General features: G+C 36.0%; 1 protein-coding gene across 1 annotated transcript; it reads right to left on the bottom strand.

The window, feature by feature from the left end:
* Window positions 1-366: 366 nt before the first annotated feature.
* MONOS_2035 (putative ubiquitin domain-containing protein) lies at window positions 367-27,277 on the bottom strand (the record flags this gene model as incomplete). Its single annotated transcript, XM_067871928.1, has 3 exons — window positions 367-11,959; window positions 12,278-27,065; window positions 27,126-27,277. The coding sequence occupies 3 exons, from the start codon at window positions 27,275-27,277 to the stop codon at window positions 734-736; spliced, it is 26,166 nt and encodes an 8,721-aa protein (XP_067733629.1). The 3' UTR covers window positions 367-733.
* Between the last annotated feature and the right edge of the window lie 411 nt (window positions 27,278-27,688).

Below are 27,688 nucleotides of genomic sequence, written 5' to 3'. Positions count from 1 at the left end.
GGGAACGATTTATCAATAATTTTCATCACAATTTTGGTTTTGAAGAACTTTGTGAAATTGAGAATTAGTCCTTATCAAATCAAAATATGAAAAAATGAAATAAAACACTTGGATTTTGAAAATCTGAAGAGTCAGCAATCTGTCATTGAAGATAACGAAGTTAGGGTCACATTACTGTTTCTCTTTCACCTAAAATTTCAAAACTTGTATTTTGTTGATTATTTTTTCATGATCCGTTGCGCAACTTGAACTTGTCGAAGTTGTATCGAATCGAAATTGGAAATCAAACCATTTTATATTAAAAACAGAATGAAAAGTACACTCGCTTGATTTTTAACCTTTTCACAATAACACAAACCACAATCACAAGTATTCAGTCTTATTTCAAATTAATTCAACTGTTACAATCATCAATCATTTGCCTATAATGCGTAAACAGAAAATAAGAAAAAATGATGATTCTCCCTTTGAAAAAAAATTCAATTTTAAACATATAAACTTAAAACAAAATGAATTTTATCAAAATTATGATTAAAAATAAAAACAAGTTTGTTTCATTCACACATCATAAAACATTTTAAAAATGTTCTTTAATTTTTTTCAAATTGTTATTAAAACTGTTTTAACAACAATTCGAAATATAAGTGGACAAGTTTAAGGAACTTTTTAAATAATAACAATATAAACCGAAAAAAAATTAAAAAAAATTGAGTAAACATTGGAACAATTATCGTTATAAATGATGAGCGTTCTTTTCTTTCCAACGTCTACGAGCTTTTTTAACCAATTCTATTGAAGAATTGAATACAAGAGCATCTTTCTTTCTTTTTACAAACGGAAGTATCTGCTTCATTTTCCCAAGCAATTGTGAACTCATTGAGCCAAATTGTTCAACAAACATTGTATCTGAAAGTTCGAATGCCCGAATAACATTGAAATGTTTCTCTAGTCCCTCCCAAATTTCGTTCCACTCTTCATTACTCGCAAAATTATCGTTCTTCTTCTTCTTTTTCTTCTTCTTTCCATCTTTCTTTTTCTTTTTATCTTCAATGACACATGCAAAATCACTGCTAATAGAATCGGATTCCACGCTGCTTGAATCCGACGAACACTCTATATCGCTTTTCGAGTCTAAATTCACATCCTTCGGAATACTTGAACATTCGTCAGAAATAATATCTTCCGTTTCCTTACACTTTTTCCTTCTTAATTCTTCATCTGCTAAATATTCTGCATCTCCATTTTCGTCCAAGTTTGACTTCATTTGCACTCCAAGATCAATGGCCATATCAAGTAGCGCTATTAAGCGACGCAACGTCCATAAAAAGAAGAACCTGAGTAACGAAGGCCAAGATGCGCGACGAGTAGTTATGTGCATTTCCACCATATCCCAAAGAATGCTCTCTTTTTCAGAAGTAAGTTTAGCTTCTTTGCGTTCAAGTTGTTCAATAATTGAATCACTTTCCTTTAATTCATCATTTTTTTTGAAAGATATCTCTTCGTAACTTGTTCTTTGCTGTGAATCACTGCTCAAAATTTTGAAAAGTTCTAAATATTCTTCATTCTGCACGATTACGTTTTGTTGACATTTATCATCTTCAATTTTCGGAAGTTTCAATTTGTATTTCTCAATCAATGATAATTTTTCGTTTATTCCAATCAAATCTTTTCGCAAACGATTGTCCTTTTCTTTCATTTCTTTTTGCTCCGCACAATTTGGCCATTCAATACTTTCACTAAGTAAACCTAACAAAGCAATACGACCACGACTTAGCATCTCTTTTCTATTCTTTTCCTTCTCTTTCTCTTTTGCTCCAGATTTTTCGAATCCTTTTATGAATTTGTTCTTATTTGAGTTTAAAATGCAATCTCCAAAGAAAGTTCCAAAAAACAGATACGCAGGAAGTGCTCCCAAGTCTGAAGGAAGCAGCTTCGGAAGCAATGGTTTCGATAAAGAAGATGTTGAATAAGGAGATGAAGGAGGAGATAACGTTGTAATAGTTGGTGAGGAAGATCTTGAAGATGAATAAGAATACGAAGAGGAAGTGTAATAAGCAGAGTATGATAAATATGAAGATGAGACAGAAGAGGCGATAAAAGAAGATGATGGTGCTGGCAAGTACATTGAATCGTTCATTGGAACTTCACTGATACGCTGTTTTTCAAGCAAAACAGTTTGATTTGCAAAGAATGGAACAAACATTGATTCAGAGCGACTCACAAGTCCATGCCCAATAAGTTCATTCTCCTGCTCCATCAGCTCATGTTCTCTTCTTTTCATTGCCTTTGTTTCCTGCTCCGTCAAAAACACATACGACTCGTGCCACTTTGACAAAAACGCACAGCTCATTTCGAGGACAAACGGTTGAAGATATTGAAGAGACGGAGTCATCTGTAGCAAAACCTTTTTTCGAGGGATAAATACATACAAAAATAAGAATGCATCACTTATCTCCGATGGAAATATAAAGGAGCTGTATTTGCTTCCCTTTCTGAGTTCGCCACTCTTTTCACATTGGCAAAGAAATCTTGAATAAGATGAAAGATATGTAAGAAGAAGTATGTGCTCTAGTAAGCGATTGATTGCATAAAGTGGAAGAGGAATAGACAAAGAAGAAGAATTGTCAATCAAACGGATTTTGCTCGAGATCAAGCATACGTCCGATGATAAAGAATGAGAAGATGAAAAAGAAGGAGGAGACAATGACAGCGGGTAATCTTCTGGGTCAATTTCCAAAGGAATTGATATTTCCGACGAAGAATCTTGGTCGATTTGTTTAAGTTCAAACAAGGATGGCAAAACAAGCTGATCTTTATTGCCAAGATCATCCATTTTGTGAGTTGAGGTTTTTTTACATGTTTCTAACTCAATTGAAGGAAGAAGAGAAGAAAATGCACTTTCATCTGAAGAAGATGAAGAAGATGAAGAGAGAGATGAAATAACTTGTGTTGTTGCTTTTCTGCTTCCAGATGAAGAATACGTAAATATTTCGCTAAAATCGTCTTCAAATCTCCTTTTCGAGTAATCTTTCAAAATTGGAGAAAATTCCGTCGATGAAGAACTGGAAAAAATTATATGTGAGCAATGCCTAACAAGATTGTTGACAGCAGAACAGAATTTTTCCATCTGCGTCAGCATCGCAGGATCTCGAGTAACTTCCGATTTTAATATCTTCCTCTTTTTTGTATTCTGCAAACTGAGATTAGAATTAATCTGTTGATCTTTTGAAAGAATAGCTTTATTTTCTGCATTGCATGAAAGACAAGGCAAACATTCATCAATACATAAAAATTCGCCTCCTTCCAAGTTGTTCTTATTTTCAACATCCTTCTCAATTTTTTGTGATAAAGCAAAAGAGTAAATATTTGACAGCGTATTATTCACTCTTTCCGTTTCGCATTCCACTTCTGATGGAAGAATAAATGTTGCCATTGGTATTCCTGTTAATAAATACGGAAAACGGGATATAGAAATGAATGCTGAATTGTTTTCATCGTCCTTGCTTAGAATATCTTGAACAGCGCTCCAAGATGATAATGATTTCGGTGAAAATGGCTTGCTCTTTCTTCGAATAAATACAGGAATTATTGTTCTATCCAACGAAATAATAGGATTAAGCGTTGTTGTATCAGTTTCCGCCAAACCACATTCTCCCAATCGGAAATGTCCAATTAAGGAATCAATTTCTTTATCATTCTCTTTCCTTTCTCTCTCTTTTTCTTTGTTTTTGTCTTTCTTTGTTTTTTTCACTTTATCATATTCCTGCTGCATCTTCATTTCAAATTGAAAGAGTTTGGTTTGTGCAAACAAATAATTAGGCTGTGTAGTTGTTTCGTAGTAAGGTTGATCCGCAAATGAATCTAATTCTGAAATGCCCCAATTCTTTCTGTTTAGCATTCTAGAAATCAGAGATGAATAGCTATCTTTTCCATTTTCTAATGCACTGTTTGATGAAATCTTGTTAAAATATGTTGGGAACAAAGACGCTTTTTCCAACAACTCACTCAAGGAAAAGCCTGAATACATTTCGTCGTTCAGCACATCGCTTTTCATTGAAGCTGAATCATTAAATCTCTTCATTCGAATTCCGCCATTTTCGAAAGAAGCAAGAAGACTGTCCACAACAACACATTCTCCACCGTCCCAAAGAGGAAGAAGAGCTGAAAGCGAAGATAATGCATATGTTCTAATCGAATATGGATAGCATGGAAGTGTCAAGTGAAGCAAAATTGAAAAGTCTATGCTATTTGAAGTTGTTAAACGTGACCCTTTAATTGGCACCCATTCAGCAGAAGTGAACTGCGAGCACAAAGATTTGTCACTGATTGGCAAAAGCAAAGAGTTTGATGCATTTGCATATGACGGATTTAAATATGCTTCGCTCTTTTTATGAGACGCACCTTTTCCATTCTTTTTCTTTTTTTTCTGTTGTTTGGCTTCCATTTCTGATGTTTGCTTTGTTAAATCTTTAACATTAACAACTGCATCTGTCTTGCATTCTGCGCTTGGTAAGGAAGGTAACAGTTTTGAAGAATTATCGATTGAAACCAAGCCCGAAGAAGCAATATTCGCCGATGAATCTAAAGCAGGCGATGAAGTCGACGAAATCAATGGAGAAGATGTATTTTTTGAAGGATATTTAAATAAACGAAGAGGGGAAGGAAGAATTGATGAAAAAGTACTTCTTTTTTGCTTTGACACAATTGGCGCAGCATTCACCTTTTCTTTATCGACTTTTTGGAAATTTATAGGTTCTTCCTTTTTCATGTGTATTTCTTTATCTTCCAAGCTTTTCTTCTTTGTTTCTTCATTTGAGATTTCTTTATTCTTTGCATCGAAATTATCTGATGTTTGCGAAATTTTCTTTTTTATTTCTCTTTCTTTAGCATCCCCGTATTCAAACCAATCTTTAATCACACGAGACTCATTTCCCCAGAATGAAGTTTTGCATGTCACATTCGCAACGATTGCTGCAATTATAGATGGAATAAGCGTGAACACTGAATCTGGGTGAGAAGGAATATAGCAAAGTGATGCAAAACTCGAAGGAAACGTTCGACTAATTGGGAGAGATGAAGGAACAGTTGATGAAAAAAGAGCTGAAGTTTGACAATCACCAGCAGCACTATCGGAATCTGATGGCTCACTTGAATTCTTTGCTCTAAACGGCAAAAATATTGAACGTGGAGTAAAAGAAGAAGATGAAAACTTCATATCCACAAATGCCTGAAAGTGAGAAAAGTCAAAGCTTAGATGATAGGAGTCAAGGATTGATGGAATGGGAAATGGAGAATTGTTTTGCATTTGGAAAAGAAGCTTATTTTCCCCTTTTTTCTGCTGAATATATATTTTCTGCTGCAATTTATCAACTTCAGTGTATTTTGATTCATCGTTTTTAAAAGTTTCACTCACATCTTGGTTTGTTTTTCCGATTATTTTCGATTTGTCTTTAAAGCTTTCAAGTTCACTTTCATTTTCTTCTTTCTTCTTTCCTTTTTCTTCCTCTTTTTCAGCGATTCGTTTCTGATCTTTTTCCTTCAAAAATTCTTCGGAGAGCTCCAACCTCTTCACTTTCTTCCCCAAAACTATCATCAACCATCTGAAGAGTCTTGGTGGTAAAAGTAATGACAGCTCTTCGTCTGAAACACCCATCCAAAAAAACCGAGTTGTTGGGAGAACTTCTTCTTTCATATACAAATGACTTATACAACTGTTATCGTCGAATTCGTTTTGCTTTCCAGAGCCTTCACTTTCAGCATGCAAGTCTTGAACTGACTCAGCGGGCTCTTTTGAAGTATCATTTGAATCGTCATCATCTTCATTATCATCATCTTCTTCTTCCTCTTTCTTTTCTTTCTTTGATTTTCTTTTGCGTTCCTTCTTCTTTTCCTTTTGTGAAAAAAGTGGGGTTTCTAAATCTCCCGTCCACAGGACACTCTCTTCATATCTATTGCGCGGCTGTACCACAAGGCACAACGAAAGCAAAATAATGATAATATGTGGTTGCCACACAGTGAGCCTCTCAAGAAGAATAACCATAAGACGCCGCCGAACAACATATGATGCTGAATTAACAGTAAACGAAGGACCAGAAGTCTGTTTTGGTGGGATCGCAGTGGAATCAGATTGAATGGAATGTTTGCCTTCATTTGTCATTTTTAATTGAGTAAGTGAAACAGCAAAACGGATTAGTGCAGCAGTTGTACGAGGCCAAAAGAAGAGAGAGTAATTTGGCAGATTCGAAGGGGTGGCCGATGCTGTTGTCATTGGTACGAATCTGGTAAAGCATCTGTCGCAAGTCCAATAAAACCAATGAGACGTTAGAAACGTATCAAGAACAGATAAAAGGCTGTTGTTTAAATGAGAACGATAAAATGTCAAAGAAAGTGTCGTTACAAAATTTACTGTCTGCGACATCATTTCATCGCTGAAAAATGTGGGAAATGGAACAGCTTCAGAAATAGAAGAAGGAGAAAGATGACCAAATAAGTCTGTATTGGAATGCGTATTTAAGGACTGCACTTGAATTTCTTTTTGCAAAGATGAAGGAGTTGGTTGGTTTGAATTGTCCTTTTCACTTGTTGAAGCAGAATTCTCTTCGCCTGAAGCTAACACAAGCCGTTGTGGATGCAATAAATAAGAAAGTGAAGCTGATGAAGATGACGGATTGGCAGACTGAGGCAACGATGCTTTACCAGATGGCTTAGTAACAGAAAACAAATGATGGTGCTTTTTTTGTGCTTTGATAACAAATGGAGAAACAGGAGGAGGCTGTTGCAGTGAGGAAGGAGGATATGGATAAGCTGCATATGGGGAATTGAACGAAATTGACGATGAAAAAGAAATATGTGTTGTAAAATGATTACGAGATGGCCAGTGAGACACCACAAAACTGAAAAGAAGCGAAGTCAACTGTGGATAAGTTGCAAAAAATTGAGGTATTTGTTTGTTCATTGATGTCAAAAACACGTTAGAATAAGATATTGTATGACTGAGAATCTCCAGAGAAGAATTCAATCTTTGAAGAAGTCTCTTCATCATTTTCATTTCCACATTATAGTTTGAATGAATGCTAATATCATCTTGTTTTCGAATGATCTGAAGGAATTCATCTTCAACAGAGATTATATTTTCAGCTTTCATCAAAACATCCAATTTTCCTCTTGGAACGGAAGCAACATTCGCTTTTTCTAGTATTCTCTGAAGGAGCTTGAACCCTGCAAGAACACCGAAATTATAATCTTTTCTCACTGACTGTTCCTGAGACTTCAAAATGAATTCTGTGATTGTCGAGATAAAATTGGTAGAAAATAATATTTTTACATCACTTTCATCAAATAATAGAAACGAGATTATGCCAAACAAAGTTTCAGCTTTATGTGCATTTTTCATTTCATATGAAACAGATGGAGGAGTAAAAAGTGAAGAAAGAAGCAATGAAGATGTCGAATCAGAGGAGGATGATATTGATGGAGAATGCAAAGGAGGAAGAAAGGCAGAAGACCCTTCAGCTTTGCTCTCTCCGTTATTGCGCTGAATTGGAGATGTTAATGTTCCTTCAGCTTGACTAAGCTTTTTTCCTGTTGACACAATTGACTTTATTTCTTTAGAGCGATATTGATGATGAGAATTATGCGCGTTAAGCAGAGAAACTGCAGCCGGGGCTGCTGAAATAATCAATGAAAGAATGTTGTGATGAGCTTCTTTGTCAATATGAATTAGAGAATTTGTTGAAGACCAATCACCCTTATTAACACAAAGATTTGAATGTGTTTGTGGGCTAAATTGTGTTATGCTTTTCACTTGGAAGGTATCGTCAGTATCAAACAATGAGTCACACTCAAATTTATCGCATTTCAGCTCTTTTGATTTGGTGCTCGTATGCTGCATATGATGGTACAGCCATAAAAGGGAAGGAGTGACACAGGGAGGAGGAGAAGGAAGTGACACATCCATAGAATGTGGAATGCAATACTCTGCTTCCATGTTTCCCAAATGACATCGAATTTCATTGTTTGAATATTGATTGTCAATTTTCTTTCTTTGGGATGACTGAAGATATAAATCTCTAACAAGACCCGAAACAAATGCTGTGTCTGGAACAAGTGAATCAGGACTCAAATAATCTCCATTCGACACATTTAGAATAGGAGAAGAATTGCCACAATTTCCTCGTGCAATTTCAAAGCTCGTATTTAGAAGCAAAAATACATTGGAAATCCATATAGGCATGATACGAGAGCGAGAAGTTGAAGATAATTTTCTTGAGTTTGAAGAAGGGCAAAACCCAAAAGTGATATAATCAATATGTTCAAATGGAGCAGACAAACTTGGTAAAGAATTCACCAAATCTGTTTTTGATGTTTCAATGTCATAGCTTTTGGACTCCAAATCACAACTCTTTGGAAATTCATCATCCACAACACTTTTTATGCAGTTAGATTCAGAATGGGCAAGAAACAGTTCTGTCTGTATTGGCACAATTCCAATCGGAAAATTAGCTATTTCACACGTCCACCCTTTCTCAGCTTTTGCCATCTGATCTTTAGTAAATGGAGGACGTTGATAAAATGATGATCTACTACTAGAAGTCGAAGGGGCGCTGCTTGCTTCATCAGCTAACGACTCAAGCAAAGTTGATAAAGAAACATAAGGTATAAATGAACGAACCGAACTGCTTAAACTTAATAAATTCTCGTTTTCGACACTTGTTCTATTTTCCAACGCACTCTTTGCATCATTACAAGGGACACATGGAAGAGAATCAAAAGTTTTATTTTGTAAACGCCAGCGCAAGCATTCGTTTTGTTGCTGACAAAGTTGAATCAAATGGCAAGCAACAAACATTGGATCAACACACAGAGAAGTATCAACAATTGAACGAAAAGTGATATTTTGTTTTTTAATGGAAAGATCGCTGTCAATCGACTCACTGCTAAAGGCACAATCATTCATATACTCAGATATGTTCAAATCACTCGTAGATTCATTAGAACTTGCATTTAAAGATTGTGAAGCTGTCTTCACAGATTCGTTTTCATTTAATAAAGCACCTTTTCTTTCATTTTTCTTGTTATCTTCGTAAGCATTTTCGTTCTCTATTCTTATGTATTCTTTTAACCAAGAAAAATAGCTATTTCTGAACATTTTCGTTTGATTCCATCCAAATGGTTCATCCACCACAAGCATTCGTATCAGTCTTCCAGCAGATTCGCGTATTCTCCAGTCGTTTGCTCCCAGAAGAATATCAACAATTTCGCTGCTGCATTCCGTTGCGACATAACGCCTCAAAGGAGAGCAAGCCGATATTGCAGACGATAAGGAATGAATCATAGCCAAAGTTGTAGTTGTACCAAACTTTTCACTCGAAATAAAGCAAACATATCGAAATATGATTGTTACCATCCAATCAGAGAGGGACAAATAATGTGGTTGTCGAAGGGAGGAATGCGAAAAAACTGGGAAAAGAGTTTGCAGAATGTGTTCCAATTGCCCTTGTAAAACTGGAGATGGCGCAAAGTAACTTGAAGACAGAGAAAGGCATTCGGCAACAGAGATGACAGTTTGATTGTTCGAAAGTGTTTCTGAACGCCCAGATAAGTGTTCCTTTGACGAGCAATTTCTCGAAAGCTGCAAACATTCACATAGCCATTCTCTTTTTTCAGTTAAATCGCTCGTTTGCAAAGAAAGGAGGACTAACTTCCAAAAGAATAGCAGTAACAAAATAGTAGAGTCAGAGTGCTGAGATTGTTGAGGAGGAGATGCTGTTTGGATAGAATCTACTGAATGCTCAAATGATGTTGCGATATTTGCAGAAGGTTCAGTTAAAGAAAAAGACGACACTTCAGCGTTATTTGACAAAATTGTTGCTTGTTTTACCTGATCAATTGATGATAACTGCTCATCAGGAACAACTGCAAGCGTTGTGCTCGCTGTTTGAGTTGGTTCTTGCTTCTTTTCTTGAGTTCCTTCAGCATCTATCTGGAGCAGAATATAATTCAGAACAGTCTCAATGGAAGATGGGGGATCATTCTTATCTAAGAAAACAGAAAAAGATCCTTTATCATTAAATTCATCTTGAGAGTAATTGCTTTTCAAGTCAGTTGGAGTTGTCTTTCTATCAGTAGCAATGCTTTTGTTTCCATTAAGCTTTGACGATGCACTAGCCTCAGGGAAAAATGATGTTAACGCTTGTTGAGAATCTTTTTTCATTGATGGATCATCGGATGTTTGTCTTTGTTCTAATGAATTATAAAAAGAGTTTGAAGAATTATCATTTGAAAAATTGAGCTCCAACAGATCCATTTCGGAATACATTTTTAAAGAAGAAGCTACAATTGTCTCGGATTGTCCATAAAGAATGCTTGCCATCAAAAATTGTTGGTTGGTGATTACAATTTTAATTCCATTGAACAAGCATTCTGAAACTGAAGGAATATTGGTGGAACAAGTTTCTGATGTTAAATCCATTGTGAAGTCATGCTTACTTTGAAGATCAGTTGTACTTTTCTGAATTTGCGATGAAACTTTGTTGTTCAATAAAGGAGTTGAACTCTGACATGATATTGATGAGGACGGAGACGTAGATGATTCAAAACTGGAGACATTATTTTTCAGCATTAAATGAAATAGTATTGTGCATCTTGCAGAATGTGATTGATCATTCTGAAAGGGTGCTGTTGGTGGAGGGAAAAGAAATGAATCAAGATTATTGCCTTCTTGTTCACTTCTCGAATTGGAATCGTGATAATCAGATAATTTTGATTCGAGATAGTGTAAAGACTCAGCCGCAGAAGATCTATCAGCACAACTTCCAGCGTTGTACCATTCAAAGATCGTTGATGCCTCTTCATTACTGATCTGAAATTCGTTTTGCAGAAGCTTTAATATTCTTAATTGTGCCAATATTGTATTCATTTTATCAATCATGGAGCAATCCTGTTCGTTCAAAGAATAATCACTTTTAATCTCATTTTCACAAGCTGAAGCTAATGAATTAGCTTTGCGTTGCTGCTGATTTGTTTGAAAAGTTGATTTCGTTTCATATAAAGAAAAGGCATTTCTTTGTTTTCTTTCTTTTATCACATGAAACAGAACACCTTGACTCGTCAAATACAACACGACAAAAACAGATTCTATCATCATTTTCCAGCAGGCAAGTTCAAATGCAATGCTAACTGTTGGAGCTCTGTTATACGCTACGAGCTGAAGATTTGAGAGAGAAGAAGATGTTGTTGGAATGCAATTTGAACACAATGAAGAATTGATAATATTCAGTTCGCTCATTAACAACAAATCTGCTGCTGTTTTTCCTTCTGTGACTTTTTCGTTTTCTTTTGAATAATACGAAGAAGACAGCTGAATCGCGTCATCATGAGAAAACAGAAATGACAGTGGAAATGGATTAAGATATTCAGAAGTGGTTGTACTTGCAATCACTTTCTTCTTTTCAGCAATCCCTGAAGTAGTTGAAGAATAATTAGAATCCATATGATACTGCGAAGAAGTTACATTTGGGGAATGATCCGTTGATGTAGCCCGAAGGAGAAATGAAGATTTAACATCTGAAGGAGTCTTTGAGGCAACTGAATTTCTTTCTCCAGATGAGCTTGATGAAATCACGGACGAAGGAGAAAATGGAAGTTTTGATTTCTTTGATATCAGTCTTTCTGTTGAACAGTTTGCTTCATGGTTGTCGCTTGCTATGTGTTGATTCTTTTTCTGCTGAAGTCTAAAATTGAGTTCATCGACATATTTTTTTATCCATTGAAGCCATTCATCTTTTTCGATGTCTTTATCATATATTCTCTCATTGATCATTAATAATTCTTGTTCTGTAAAGTGACTAGGCATCAATCCAAAAACATCTTCATCAAAACAAGTTATATTCTTCTTTTGTGCGAAAGAATCTTTATTTGACTGATCAACTTTCACGGCAAAATTATTCCTTTGACGATGCTGTAAAAAGACAGATGAAAAACAATTATTTCCTGTAACAAATCTTGCAATGGTCGCAGGATAATGTAATGAAAGTAGAAGAAGCGATGCAAATGAGCCAAGAGATGCAAAATCTCTCAGAATTGCAAAGAGAAAAATGAATGATGTTAAGCGAGCATGATTATTGAATAATAAGGAAATAATAGTGTACAAGAATGAGGATAAGAGATTTAGAGTTGGTGAACAGAATAAAAACACCGTTGAAAGAGGAGGGAGAGGATGCATCGGAAACGGAGGAAGGATTGAATCTGTTTCTGTTGTAAAATGATCATTTAATACATGTGAGGAATCTTTCGCATTTTCACGAGAAGGAAAAGGCTCAGATCCAATCTCCAATTCTTCGTCATCTTTAAGTTCAATCTTATGATCGCCTTTCTGTTGATCATGTTTTTGGTTCGTTTCTTTCTCAAAAGAATGAGATTTTTTCCATCTGAGTTCCATTTCTTCCCAAACTCCAAATACAAACAACGTTTGCATTGCTGTAAATATCATATGAGAAGTTTGTAAAACTGCACAAAAATCAGGACAACCAAAATACATTGCTTTCAGCCAAGGAGTTTTGATTTGATTTTGAAAGAATGAAAAATCTGTTGCGTTTGGTGCTTGATCAAACGCAAACGTATTTATTGATGAAGAACTAGGCAACGGAGTCTTTTTAGCACTTTCGGAGGATGATTGTTTAAGAGAGTCAATTATTGCTGTATTCAATGAATAATCAGATTTGATGTATGATTCATCAAAATCATATTCATAATCGTCTTCTTCTTTTCCTTCGTTAAAAGAAGATTCGCGCCTTTCTTTGTCATCTTGATTTCTTTGTCTTCCAGCTCTGCTGATTCTTCTCTTTCTTGCATGTTTCACTTCGATATGCTCACCAATCATTTGTGTAACAAACGTGAGTATGACAAGATAAGAAAAGATGTAATTTTCCTCTGCAACCAACTGCAAATTACGCATCCAGCTTGCAAAATGGGGATGGAACGGAGAATGAACGTAATTATCAAGAAGAAAATGAAGAAAAATTAAACACATTGATGCAACATTCTCTGCATTCATCGTGAAATTGCTATAATTTTCAGTACTGACAGAAGATCCAGATGGAATATCGGTTTGGGTCGGATTGTTGTTCGACTCTTTAATTGAAGTTAGAGATAACGAAAATTCTGTTGAATTAGTAATTGGATTCAACGTTGGCACAACATTGCGAGTAATATTTATCAATTTATGAGCAATCAATGGATGTATTTCAAAGGCAGATTGGAGCAAAGATGATATAATGAAATTTTGTGCCACGTTATTTTTCTTTGCCTCATTTAACTTTATTAGTGAACTGCAATTATCTTCGATGTTGAAAGTAGGTTCGTTGTCTTTCACAAATGTTGATATATCTGAAATAATTCCTTTTGTCTTTGAAGAAAAATATGCATTCTCGTTGTTTGAATGTTTTGGCTCATCATAAAAAGAAATCTTTCTTTGGTTATGATTAATTCTAATGAAGCTTGCCATTTCATTGAGTAAGAATGGAACAGTTGCATTAAAAGCATTGCTGAACACAATTTGATGACGAATGAAATTTGAATTATCCATTTTAATCGATTTCATAAGAAATGGATGGACTAATTCTTGCTGTAGAGTTGAGTCGAGACAAGCATTATGAAAATCAAAACTGAAGAAAAACTGATTATCGCTAAGAGCCAGACGTTTGCTAAAAATAGTCGTATTTGTAGCAATGTCGCGATCGCCAATTGTCAAATCATTCTTCGAATCAACATTATGATTCTTGATGCTTTTGTTTTGATTCTTGCTATTTTCATCTTCTTTAGATAGTATCTCTTTCAAAACATTTAGTCTGCATTTTCTATCGTTTTTAACTCCTTTTGTGGATATTCGCTCGTAAAAAAGTAAGTACGCAGAACTGTTATTTTCTGAAGAGGTGTTGCTGTTTTTTTTCATTTTTTCATCCAACCCATCAGAAGATTTGCTTCCTCCAAATGCTGCTTCAAAGCTAAACTTTTCATTTGCTTCAACAACTGAGTCGTTGAATGTAATCCATCGATACGGTGGCTTGCGTTCCTTGGCAATGGAGATATAATGTCCTTGCTCAACTGTTCCATAATGCAAAACTGCTCCCACAAGACGATAGCAATATTCTGATGGTTTTTGAGTTTTGGAAAATTGTGACTGTTGCTCTGAAGTAATTGGAAGGGATGAATATGATGAAGTTGAATCAGAAGTAACATAATGATCTCTTTTATTTAAATCGTTGCATTCTTGATGTATTTTATCCTTAACAAAAGAATCAATTCTTTGACTCAGTTCTTCTTCGGATAAATCTTTTTCTTTTATCTTCTGTCTCAACGGGCTATCTTGAACACACATTTCCATGTCGAGTAGCTGTTCATCAACGGGAAATGTGAATCTATCATTAACTTTTTGCCTTGTCATTGAAGTCACATCAAATGCGAATCGTTTTAGGTGAAAAATAACCATGTTCGGTAAATTACCGAACAGGCAACGCTTCACTGCTCGAACTTTAGCTCCACATTGACTGCAATAATACAGGTTGTCTCCATCCATAGTTTCACCGATTGCGGCAGTCATAATAGATTGTGATAACGCATCAAAACCTTTGACATCAACAGGGATCATGTAGGATATCTCCTTATTTGTTGATGTGTGTCCCCTCTCGCATTCAATTTCACTTATAATTTCAGTGCCGAAATACTGCTCAATGAATGTTTGTTGCTTTGAATTATTCTTTTCAGGGCTCTCTTTCAAATAATTGTTATCAGTTTTGATTTCTGATGTATAATCGTTTTTGGGCTTATTTTGTTGGTTGTTGAATGAATCTTGTGCATCTGATTCAACTATACTTTTCTTTTCTTTTTCATTTTTCCACTCTCTCAAAACTTCGTTAGTTCTATTCAAAAGTATTGAGAAAAATTGTTCTGCATCCATTTGAGTATGAACATTGACCATGGAAGAAGGAAAATAAGGCTCACACAAAAAGTTAACTGGATCGATTGAAGGGCGAAGAGTTTCTTGAAGCGAAGCAAACAAACTTATGAATCTAACAAGAAACGGAGGGATCTTTGACAAAGGTAAAAATATATTCGGATGCGGAAAAGATTCTGTTAAACTGTTATTTGAAGAATTAGAAAATTCAGACTGCATCAAAGGACTCGCTTCATCAAGATACCCATCGTCTTCTTGGTGTAGATATTCTTCTCTTTTTGAAACCTTGTTCACATCAAATGCCAGAACAAACAAAGAATACCGAAATGGGTAATACATAAACAGTTGTTGCAGACAAGCATTTGCAAAGCATGAAGCTCCAAGGTTCTTCAGCCCAGAACATCCGCAAACATGTTTTATTGAAATTTGCTCTTGTTTGTTTGATTGAAGCGCAGTTGAAGATGAAGAAGAAAAGGAAGATTGTGTCGAAGTAGAATTTGGCGAAATTGTTGTTATTGTTTGAGTTCCAGTTCCAAGCAGGCTCATTTCAATAGACATCTGAACTTCGTTTGAATGGTTTTTCTGTTTTGCGCTAATGTGTGTGATTGTCGAAGCTGATGGACTGGCACTTTGTTTTGATGTAATTGTTAACTCTTTTGAATTCAGTGCACAAAATGAATCGTTTGAATAAAGTGAATTAACTATCCATTCAGAATAATTTCCCTCAAATCGTTTTGATGAAAATGGAATTGGTGTAGTCAAATAAAGTGAATTTTGAGACGGTGGTTTAATGTCGAAGTAAAATGAAGAAACTGATGGTGGAATGCAGACTGAGAAAGGTGAAAACAAACACTCATATGAATCCGAGGAGTATGGTTGAAGATCATCTTCCATTTGTTTGTTTGATGACAACGCCACCTGAGATTTTTCATCTTCATCGGAAATATGACTTTCCATTGGTAAGATTGCTTGTAATTTTTTGTAAAAGATGTAATTAAATGCTGTTAATAAAGATTCTTTTTGTTTTCCAGAAGACTGCAAGTGCTTTCTATTAAAATAAAAGTTTAATGCTTGTTTGTAAAAATTTTGTTCTCCGTAACATTGTGCAATAGCTTTTCTGTTATTTCCTGTTGATGAACGTTCAGTTTCTTCCTCCGAAGAAATAGAAAAGTGAAAAGTCTTCATCTTTTCACCAAGATAAGGATGAAACTCAATCACAATTTTATCCCAGATGTTTAACCTATCTTTTGAGCAATCTCTCCAATTTTTCATTAAAACAGCGCATGTGAACGGAATTAAGAGAAGAACATTTTGTTTGCATCCTTTGCATAAAAAGAAAAGAAGATAAAAAGCTAAATTACGAGTTGATTCTTGTATGCATTGAGGTTCTGAATAACATTTAAACAGTTGATTTCCTTTATTAATTGCAATAATAGAAGTATCACCATTTGCGAATGATGCACATGATGTTTGGGCAGCTTTTGAAATTTCTTCAATGTGAGAACTATTGTTTCCTCCAGATGAATGCTTGTGCAATGAATTTCCTGGAAACGATTCATTCGCACTTGTATCGACTGAAGAAAGCATATGACAGAAAATATGTTGAACAAAGTTGAAAGATAAAGGATCTCCAATAATCTGCTGAATATCTGAAAACATCCAACGATAGTAAGGTAATGGATCTCTTTGTTGAGAAGAAATATCTACTGTGGAGCATTTCTCGAGCTGCGAATTTGATTGGATTTCGTCTTCATTCAAAGTTGATGATTCAATTGAAGAAGATAATGACATGCATAATCTGTTATAAGATGAAACTTTCTGTGCATCGTTGAGCACTTTCATGCAATGAATAATGGCTTTCATCAAATAGCAGAGAACTTCATCTGATCTAATATGTGAAATATGTGATGATTTATCAAAGATCATTCTCTTTTCATCTTCTAAATCTCTGAATGAAGTGTTATTAGCAGCCTGTTCTTTACTCAGATTCGAATTGTGGATCATAAACAAATCGGATATCGCAAATTTTTGCAAAGGATGAGAGTCATTTTCTAATTCTGAAGAAACATTTTCATAAGATACAGAAAAACTCTCCAGAGTTCTACGATGTTGAACAATAAACACAAGAATAAGCAAAATATCTGAAACATCAACATAGCTACGATTGTTGTTCGCAATAGCCTGCTTTCCTTCATTTTGTGTAATTTTACATAATGTTTGCGAGTTGAACATATTAAATGTTATCGAATCAATATGATCAATAAGTTGATTAGACAGTTTGAAATAATCTGCCAAGTGATCAGCATCATAAAATAAATCGGCAGAAAAAAGTGGATAAAAGAGATATTGAGAAAGAATGTGCAATAGATGATCATTATCAATGCGTTGATTGTGAGAAAATCCAGAGATAACGCTTTGAATTAGAATTCCCCAAGAATGACGTATAGACGAAGAAGAAGGGCAAAGAAGAAGAGAAATGTAGAAAGGCATAAATAGCGGAGATGCGAAAACTGTAAATGTTAACGGCATAGCTACAAGTTGCAAAGGATGTGTGTCTGTGTCTTTTTCTTGATGATTCTCTTCAAGTTCGGTTACTGCATCATCGTAAAGGTTCATAATTCGAAATATCAGCTTAATGATTGAAAAGCATTTAACAACACCAGAAATTCCATCTTCTCCAATTTCCTCTGAATATTTATTATGATGTCTTTCTAAGTTAGCAATGGGATATTGCCAATGTCTGTGAAACATTAAAAGAAGTCCATCGGTCTTCCTCAGAAATGTCATCTTTTGATTGATTTTATCAAAGCAATCGACTCCAGTCTGACAGGAATGAAGCTCTTCAAATAAGGATGTCAAGAAAGGCTGAGAAGGTTCAGTGAAAGAGTTATTTAGTACATCAACAACATCTGAAAAACAAGACTGGTCACAAGTTTCACCAACTAATTTCTTCAGACCAGTTGAAAATTCCTTTTCTATTGCACGGTCGTTAATAATATCATCGGTCGCATTTATTTCTTCCTTAGATTTCCATGGAGTTACCGAAAACAATTCGCAAATGCATAACAGCTTAAAAACAATCATAACCAAAATATACTTTCTGTTGTTTTCATCCCATGTATCAGATCCAGATAAACTTTTGAAAATCTGTCCCAGCACGCAATCAAAAATACTTCTCAATAACGTGGAATCAATGGATGTTGAAGAAGAAAGAAGAGAATTCAAGAAAAATCTAATGATACGTGTTAGAGAATGTAAAAGCGATGACTTTATCGTGATGGGATATGATGGCGATGAGAAATCGAACTGAAGAAGAATAAGAAGAAGTGAAGATAGCCCACCAGAAATAATGAAACGATATCTCCATTCGTCAAAAGTTGTTGATTCTTCGAATTTTTGTTCTTTGACCTTATCGTTTGTTGTCCTTAAAATAGTAGTAATCTGTCTATTTTTCTCATTTTCTTGGTAAACATTTCCCGAATGGATGTGCACCTGTTTCCTTTCTGGCAATGAAGAATCAAAGCCAACTACATCATGTTTATTCGAAACAGTTCGTTTTGATTGCTCCAATATCTGATGAAGAGCACGAAGAGAATATAGCATTTGCTGTGGGCAAGATAAATCAAAGATCTGGGTCCAACTGTGAATGATATGTGAATTGTTTTTGGAATGAACTGGAATTGAGATGACATGCTCTTGATCTTTAATTTCTTCACATGATTTGTCAGGTGTATTGATTGAATTGCTCTCGTTGTTTTCACTTTCAGAATAGGTTTTTTGGTAAGAATCATCAGAGTTCACATCTTTTTCTGTGTAAATTGTCTGCTTTTTTGGTAATGATTTGCTCATCGACAGAGTTCTGATGATTTCAGGATGAACTGGCAGAAGAGACAGAATTCGAGAGATGGCGCTTGAAATAGAAGGACAGATATCTATCATTGACAAAAGCAACTCCTGAACAGACATGTCTTCTGCCGTTTCAAATTGTTCAACGTTGTGCGATGAAATGGAATTTAATGATTCGTCTGATATTGTTGATAAATTCAAATGATCGCATGCGAAAGTTTTCGTTTTTGAAAATTTTGGTATAAAATGTTCCTTTATAAGGGTTTCTGTTGGATAGCAGCTGGAAGGTAATGTCGAGAATGGATAAAGAGAAGCATAATCACCATCTTCTTTATTAAAGTTTACAAAAGGAGTGACATAAAGGATTGAAGAAGTTTTTGGAGTTTTCTGTGAAGAAGAAGTTGGAGCCGAGATCGATGCAAGAAGAGATTGAGACGAATAAGGTGTCAACTGGATCTGTTGGTGGATACAGCATGTTAAGTTGATAGTGGGGACAGTAGAACTCACAGATTCTTGATTCTGAGAAAATGATGGATTAGCAGTTGGAGTTGATCCTGTTGATAAAGTTGAACGATTAATAATGTTTGAGTTCTGGGCAAGTGAAATCAATGGCGTATTTGTGTGTTGCAACTCATTTTGGTTCAAGCTAAGTGACACAAATTTGGTCGATGGGAGAGGTTGAAGATAGGTCAGTGAATTTGATGAAGAAGAATGCTCTGAAGGTGGATAAGTCGAGTCAGACAATGCAGCAAAGTTTTCAGCACCAAATGAAACGGGGAAAAGAACAGGCATTGGAATAAACTGCTTTAAGTCCAAGCCTTTATGTGTATTCTTTGAATTATGTGGATCTTCTTTAAACTCAGAAATCGAAGAATTTGTGGAGGAAGGGATAGAATAGGTGGAATGATAACAGGAAGAAAATGAAGAAAGCATATTCAGCTTTCGAAGGATTGCTAATCTCAGCGTTTGGACATCAGCTGTCTCGTCGCACATGAACCGTAATTGGATTTCTCGTCGAATATCAATTTTCTGAATGTGGGACTGTGAGCTGATAGACGAGCGTCTGGATGATCTCGAAGAAGAATAGGAAGAAGATGAAGAGGTATATTTCAAATTCGATTGAATTGAAGAGTTAGCTTGAGAAGAATGTTTACTCCAAGAGCCAGATGATGATTTTGGCTGAAGACGTAGTAATTTTGCGTGTCTATGCCTTTGATTTGGCGATGAATCTCTGGAGCTCCTTCTTCGGCGTATTGATGAAGCAGAGGAAGACAAAGAAAGCGATGAAGGGGAAGGAGACGTTGCAACTGTTGATGAAGAAGGTGGGAAAAGGTAGGAAGATGAGGTATTTATTGAGTGATGAAAGGAAGAATAGTTTAATGAACTAACCTCGCTAAAATGTGATTGAGAATAAGGAGAATGAAGAAAAGAAGGCTCGGGATATGAATGTCTTCCAAAAGAAGAACATGTAACAGTCACATCAACAACGACCAAGCACTGCTTCAATGGACCGCATCTATCGCTTGTGTTGAACAAAGACAAGGAACTGGAATTCTCTTGAAGTTTAGACGTATCAATCACCTGCTGATAAGCTGAACTGAGAGGCATATTTGAATGATGCCTTTGCGATGGATGAATCGATGTGTTAAACATTTGTATCCAATCTAAAAGAAGCAAAAGAGCATTTTCTGCACGTGTTTTCATTTCCTCTGTAATCAAGCGTGAAATGCCAGATTCGTCTCCTCTTTGGTTTGTATATATTTGCTTATAAGTCTCTTCTTGATTACCAAAAGAGGTAACTTTCTTCTTTTGCTTGTCCATTGTTTCTGCAAGTGGTAGCAATTCCTTCACGACTGATGAAATAAATTGATTTGCAACGCTTTCAAAAGCATACGTAAATTTGTTATTTGCAGATAAGAATATGTGCAGTTGTGTTTCAAGAGATTGAGGAGAAGGAGATATGCAAGTGTCAATTGGAGACAACGAACAAACAGATGTTGGAGTTGAAGGTGTTGGGGATTTCAAAGCAAACTGCGATATGTCTTTTGGAGTTTGTTGCTGTATCACTTCGAAAGCTGTTCCTGACGAATGAATTATGTTTTGGGCGAATAACTCCTCGTTATTTTCTGTAGCATCCTCGAAATAATTCTCTCCAAACAGCGATGCTGCAGACAAATAATCAGAAAGAGACTGCAAAGAGGAGTAACAATAGTCTTTGAGCTGCTCCTCAGGTGTCGCTATTCCATCAGCCACGCAGGCAATAGATGTCAAGTCTGAACGAGAATCAAATAAAATTGAAGTTAGAAGAGATGAAAGGCGCGCAAGTTGAGAAGCACAAGGAAAAGAAGATGGCTCGAGAAAAGAAAGAATAGCTGAGTGCGAAAGCGAATGAAGAGAATGTGATGCTTTGGGAAATGAAGATGATGAAGAAGAATATGGAGAAGATGAAGGAAAAGAAGGCTGCTGCTTTTTCGGTATCGGACTTAATAATGCCACATTCCATAAAAAGTCTTTTCCATCTTCTTCAACTTCTTGTAAAAAGCAAATTTCTCTTCGTAGTTTTTTCAGTTCCTTGACAAATGTCTCCTTTTCCGCTACAAGTTTTGCTTCTTCAACACAAAGTTGTGTGTCGCAATCTTTCTCAATTTTTCCCACTTGAATGTACATCATTTCGTTCGTTTGCTGATTGAGAGAAGGTCCAATTGGGTCTTTTGTTTGTTGGAGGATGTCTGATGTCTTCCTTCTTCGCTTTCGCTGAATGTGTTCAATTTTCTTTTCAATTTCTTTCACTTTTTCCTTAAATTGAGAAATCATCTTCTGCTTTTCCATCTGTTTTTCAAAGCGCATATGTCTAACAGCATCGAAAAGGCTGCGAAGAAGAAGAAATACGTCAACAGGAAGTGCTTGAACAGAATAATAGAGAGAAGAATTGGAATTAAAAGAGCACGACTCTGATTGTGAATCCTTCTTTTCTGTTGAGTTGTCGAAAAATTTTGGCAATGAATCTGCTTGCAAAATGTTGAAAGAATCCTGCCACGGAGAGCTCAGAAGATTCGTTTCTTGCAAGTTGTACCTTCGAGATGGTGATAATAAATTGAATTGAAGGAGAAGAGAACGAAAGAACAGAGGCAGTACGTGAAGAGGGGTTGGAGAGAAAAAAAATGAAAGATCCTGAATAAAAGATGAGGATTTATCAAAAGAGGCGTACGATGAAGTGAACGGAGGAAGAAGAGAATTGATTTGTTCAAACATTTTTTCAAATGCTCCTTGCGAATTTCGATTTGGTTCGTTTGAAGAAGTTGGAGTTGGCAAAGAGAAAGATGATGCCTTTGTTTTTATCTGCTCTTCTTCGGACAGAATAAGTTTTGCAATCTTTCTGAATTTCCGTCGATTTGTAGATAAATGTTCGTTGGCTGGGTCTGCAGATTTTATATCGGTTGTAATTGTTGAGTCTATTGGCAAAATAGATGAATTAGTCGAAGAAGAGCTGTTTTGAGCGTTCGCATATGTCACAATAAACAAAAGAAGGCAAATGGCAAGCTTCTGCTCAAAGATTGAGAGTGCATTGGTGAAACACAACGAAAATAGATCTAGCAGAAATGGTAATGTTATTGTGACAGTTGTAAAGTGGACCATGTCATTGAAAAGGAGAAACAAAGATGACATGCATTCTGTCAAGGAATTGTGCGAAATAGAATATGTGAGCTGATCAGAAAGAAGATATAACAAATGAGGAGTTTGATGAAAAGCACGTTGTGAAGAAATCTCTGTTTCCGGTGAAAACTCAATTTTGGAAGAAGCGTTTTGTTCTTTGAATATTTCTGAGTACTTTTTAATGAAGCGATCATGAAAAATTCTGATGAACGAGATGAATTTGCTGCTGAGGTGAAGATCTGATTCAAAATATGACAAAAGATTTGGAAGACTTTTGAACTGCAACGAAGGCAAGTTTGTCGTATCAGAATTGCACAAATACACCGAAAAAATGAGTTTGAGTATCTGAGGAATTGAATGGCAGTATAGAAGCAGTGAGCATAACACATGAAAAGGAACAAGCTGATTGCGAATGAGGAGAGGGTCCACATAAACAGTGGCATCTGAAGAATCCGAAGAAGTAAAAAGCAAATTTGTTGCAGAAGATGATGAGGATAAGTGTGAGTGGGCGTGCGAATGGGAATGAGAATGATGTGGGGACGTCAATGCACTTTGTTGTAAGGCAGAATCACCAAATGACGAAGATGAAAGAAATGAAGAAGATGAATGGGCTGATTTAGCGCCTTCAGTGTCTGCCTTATCACTCCCAATTGCAGTGTGTGAAGAATGTCTTGCGCTGTTTTTTGTCTTCGTCGATGGGTCAATTGCTAATTGCACGGGTGTAAGTTCATTAAAATAAGAAAGCAGTTCGATAAGATGTGTAAAAATAAAATGATAAACATTAGAACTGCAGTTGTGGCTGTTGAGGAAGAAGAAAATTCCGTCATGCTTTGAGTATGCAACGTATGGGGACGAAAAAGTGGAATGGGGTAGCGCTGTCAAATCAGAAAATGACGAAGCATGAAAAGGATCGAGAAATAAAGAAAAAAAGAAATTTATTCCTTCGGTTATGATTGTGAGAAGCATCTGATGCGACTCCGATAATTTGTTGAAAAGGGTACAGAAGTCGGGCGAAGTTAGAGAAAGAGGAGGAAAATACTGGGTGAAATGAGATGATTGAGATCTTGGTAAACTCTGAGACAAAGAAGGCAAAGATTGTGAGGATGGTAACGATGAGGAAATGGTTGTGTTTGTAGTTGTGAACGAATTTGAAGTGGAAGTTGATGATGAAGCTGGTAAATCCAATGATATGTTTATTTTTTCATTCTTCTTTTTACTTTCGTTCATGTTTGTACTGCTTGTTTTACAGAACAATCTGTTGACAGCTGTTTTGATAATTGCATACAAATATTCAATAGACTCAACATCTGCGAAAAGCAGAGGGAGAACAAATGAATATTGATCCAATTCATCAAAATCATCCCATTTGTCAACTGCAACCACAATGTTATCATTACGTGATGGAGTAAAAGTAGTTGCCATTGTTGAAGCAGGATTCGCATTTGTTGAACTGTTATGAACTTCAGCATCAGTCTGCTCTCTCAAATCAAATAATTTTGATTTCATAACATCCTTTTCCTCATTCGCATCATCTTCATTATTTCCTTTACTATCTCTACCTTCTTTCTTTTCCCTGCTTGTTTGATGAATGATGACAACGGCATTCCGAAATATGTGCATCAAAACAACATCAAACAAAATCATCAGATCTTCATCTGAGCAAATTTCAAGTAAATCATAAAGAAGCTTCCTTATCAAATCAGTTGTTTCGTCTCTTTTCACTTCTTCACTCGCAAATGTTGGATGGATTGAATGCACAAAAGGCAAAATGGATGGTGAAGAATACACAAAAAAAGGCAAATTTGTACATCTGCTCATCGAAAAAAAGGAGTTTGAAGAAAGAATTGTGTTAGCCAACAAAGAATTGCCATGAATTTTCCCTTCATATTCTTCTCTTCTTTCTCTCTTCTCTCTTTCAATTTCTCTTCCAAGCTCTTTCATCCATTTTGCAGCTGTCTTCATTCTAATCATCTCCTTCAGCCAATCATCGCTTTCGCTTTCTTTCACTCCGTTGCCACTTCGACTCGAATCCCACAGCAAGCGAAGAGATGATGCACCAAGACTTCGATGCATTTTCACTGAACGATAACTTGTTATTGAAGAACTGCTAAAACCAGGCTTTGAATGAGAACTTGGAAGAGGTGAATCATACGAAGGAGGTGGCCGAAGAGATGTGGTCGTATCACTTAAAGAAGGAAGTATCATCCAATTTCGTTCTTTCTCTTGGCTTTCTGATAAACATCGATTTTCTTTTGAAACACTCTTTTCCACAGATTCAATTTGATTCTTCGAAACAAATTCACTTTCTTCTCTGACTTCTCCAAAACACTCTTCTTGCAGTCGCTTTTCCAACTTTCTTTCGTTTGCCAAATTTGAATTTGGATGTTTTCTCCTTGCTTCTTCTCTTATTCTATTTAAACTCAGCAAAATCCATTTCTTTCTTTTGCTTTTCAAAACGCGACTCCAAAAGGTCTTGTAATTCTCATCGTTGACAGTTTCATCTGATTTTGATAAAGAGACAGTTAATCCTTCCTTTTCTTCTCCTTTTTCTTTATTCTCTTTCCTTTGTCTTTCTTTTAATTTTCTCAGTTGCTTAATTTCATTTTCCTCGATTTTCTTCCTCCATTTGTATCCAACCAATGGCCTCAAATTCTCTCTCTTCAAAAACTCGTTCTCAGATTTATTGAAGATGTTCGGTTCATTTTGATTGAAATTTCCAACAAATCTTTCTTCACAGCATTCTTCAAATGTTTCATCATCATCAATTTCTTCTTCTTCTTCTTCTCCAATTTCTTTTATCTGAGCCAACGCTAACGGAAACTTCAAACTTCTCTTCACCACTTCGAGATGCAAGCACGACGGATGAAACAGCAGCTGCAGCAGAGAAAGCGAGTGGATAAGTGAAAAGAGAAGCGAAGGTGGCAAAACAGAAATGCATCGGACACACGAAACACGATTCTGCGGGAGATGAATCGTTTGTTGCCGAATAAAGAAGTCTTGTTGGTTGCTTGTAGTTGATAGAGACGATGAAGACTCGGGGCCAAATGCTTGCTGGGAACCAATTTCTGCATCTGAAGCAGAAGATTCTTCTGTTTGAAAAGATGAAACTTGTGTTGACAGCGAGGAATTTGATTTGGAAGATGTCAAAGCTGTCATTTGATTTCTCAAAGGTGACTCTTTTGCCGGCAACACAGTCGCTTTTGCTGATGCAAATATCTCAAAAAAGCCTTTCTTTGATGGTTTTGTTTTGCCTTTTTCTTTTTCTTCTTTCTTCTGCTCGTTTTCTTTCTCTGCTTCTCTTTTTTCGATATCTTCTTTTGTCAACATTTCTGAAATAACTTTCATAATCTCCAAAATTGGCAGTGAGTAACTTCCTCTGTTCTTTATTAAGCTGCTTTCTTCATTGCACAGCGCATTTACCGCTCTTTCTGCTCCTTCCATTCGCTTTGAGAGCGAGCGAGTGCGGAGCAGAAGAGAAGATAGCCAAAGCATTCGTATTTCCATCTGATATGCGACAATCAGCGAATGGGCTGGTGAATTTGAAGCCAGCGAAAGAGAAATCGCCTCCACATAGCTCAAAATGGTGAAGAGCGTGGAAACGTGCGAAGGAGGCAGTTCGTCCAAATTGAGTGGCCGTGAAAAGTTCAGTTTGTTTGGCAAGCTGACAAATTCAGAGGGATAAAGTGGAGACGGACGAGAAGGTAATGCACTTATTGAAATTGAAGAGTTGGACGTTTCTTTTGATGAAGTTGGACGAAATTGTTCTGATTGGAGAAGTTGCCTTCGAGTATGCAAAGGTGTAGTCTTCCAAGTCATCGCAGTTAAAAACTTTGCGAATGGCACAAGATCAGCAACTTCTTTTGCATGCTCATGAAAGTCGCTTTCAGATCTCACATAGGATTCGTGCTTTGAGTCCTCAAATGATGTTATTTGAGAATTTGCATCTTTTATTGAGTCTGTGTGAGCGCTGTCTACAAATGCAATGATGCTCTGAAGCATTGTTGAGAAGGATCCGAGCGAACGAGGCGTGAAGTGGTGCGCTGCCATCACAAACAGATGAAGAAGCTGTTGGATGTTTCGAAGAGAAGGTGGAACACTTGGAAAGGCACGTGCCTGCTGCGAAGCCTGCCCTTTAGCATTGAAATTACCATTCTCCAGAGCTGAAGATGATGAAGTTGTTGTTTGAAATTGAGAAGAAGAGTTAAGTCTTGATTTGTTATTTAACTCGGTTGTTTTATTCTTCCCTTCTTTTTCATCAGATTCTGTTGATTTAGCTGGTAATATCTGCAATTCCTTCTTAATTAAGCGCCATAAAACATCAAAAACTCGAAAGTTTACTGCAGCAGAAAGAGCAAATATTGGATAGCTAAAATGTAAGTCTCCACTTTCTTCTTTCTTCAAGTGCGTTCGTAGTTTTGCTATAATTTGTAATCGTTTTCCGTCCAAAAGCTCAAATATCTGCCCAGAATCAGAAAACGAAGGATCGAAAATGGATCCAAATGCGTTACACAGTTCTTCAATATCATTTACAATTGAAGATGCCTTCACAAGAAAGTTAACAATGGAAAATAAACTATCGCAGATGGATGCCCATGTCTCTTTTGAGAAGTTGCTATGTGTTTTATTCAAAAAATAAATGAATATTTCAAACAAGGTATTGAAATTTCCAAACCGTTGTTGATTTATTTGCTTAAAAATATGAGATATGGTCTTAAACACTTCTTGATAGACAGGTTGGGTGACTAATGATTGGCTTGCAGAATGAAGAACAGCACAGCAAGCAGATAAAGAGATCACTCTTGTTCTGAATTCAGATTCTGACATGTCATATGTTAAAATGGCAGGAAACGTTTGCAAATAAAAATCATTATTTTTAAACAGCTTGGCAGCGTTAATTTACAGAATTAAAAAACCTCTTAAACTTGTACTTGGAGCGCAGAGAGATTTTATGGTGTTTGTAATGATGGCAGAATCAAACACTTGTTCTTGATATACTTTGAAACGAACAAACATAAACATCATAGAATATAAATGTATGCAAACGTAAATAAAATGAATCAAATATTGGTTGATATGACATTTATGCGCCCTGACAAAGTTCAATAATGTTACACCCTTTTATGGACTTAAAAATCTTGCAATAACCTTCATTAGAGTCGAATTTGATTAGTAATTTAAATAATTAGCTATAAAACACACGTAAAACGTTATTAATCAAAGATTTCGACTTTATTA

The sequence above is a fragment of the Monocercomonoides exilis genome, assembly GCF_001643675.1.
Source record: "Monocercomonoides exilis strain PA203 chromosome Unknown scaffold7-2047599, whole genome shotgun sequence".
NCBI classification, from domain to species: domain Eukaryota; phylum Preaxostyla; order Oxymonadida; family Polymastigidae; genus Monocercomonoides; species Monocercomonoides exilis.
Note: the sequence above shows the minus strand (reverse complement) of the source record. Positions and strands in the feature narration are given on the sequence as shown.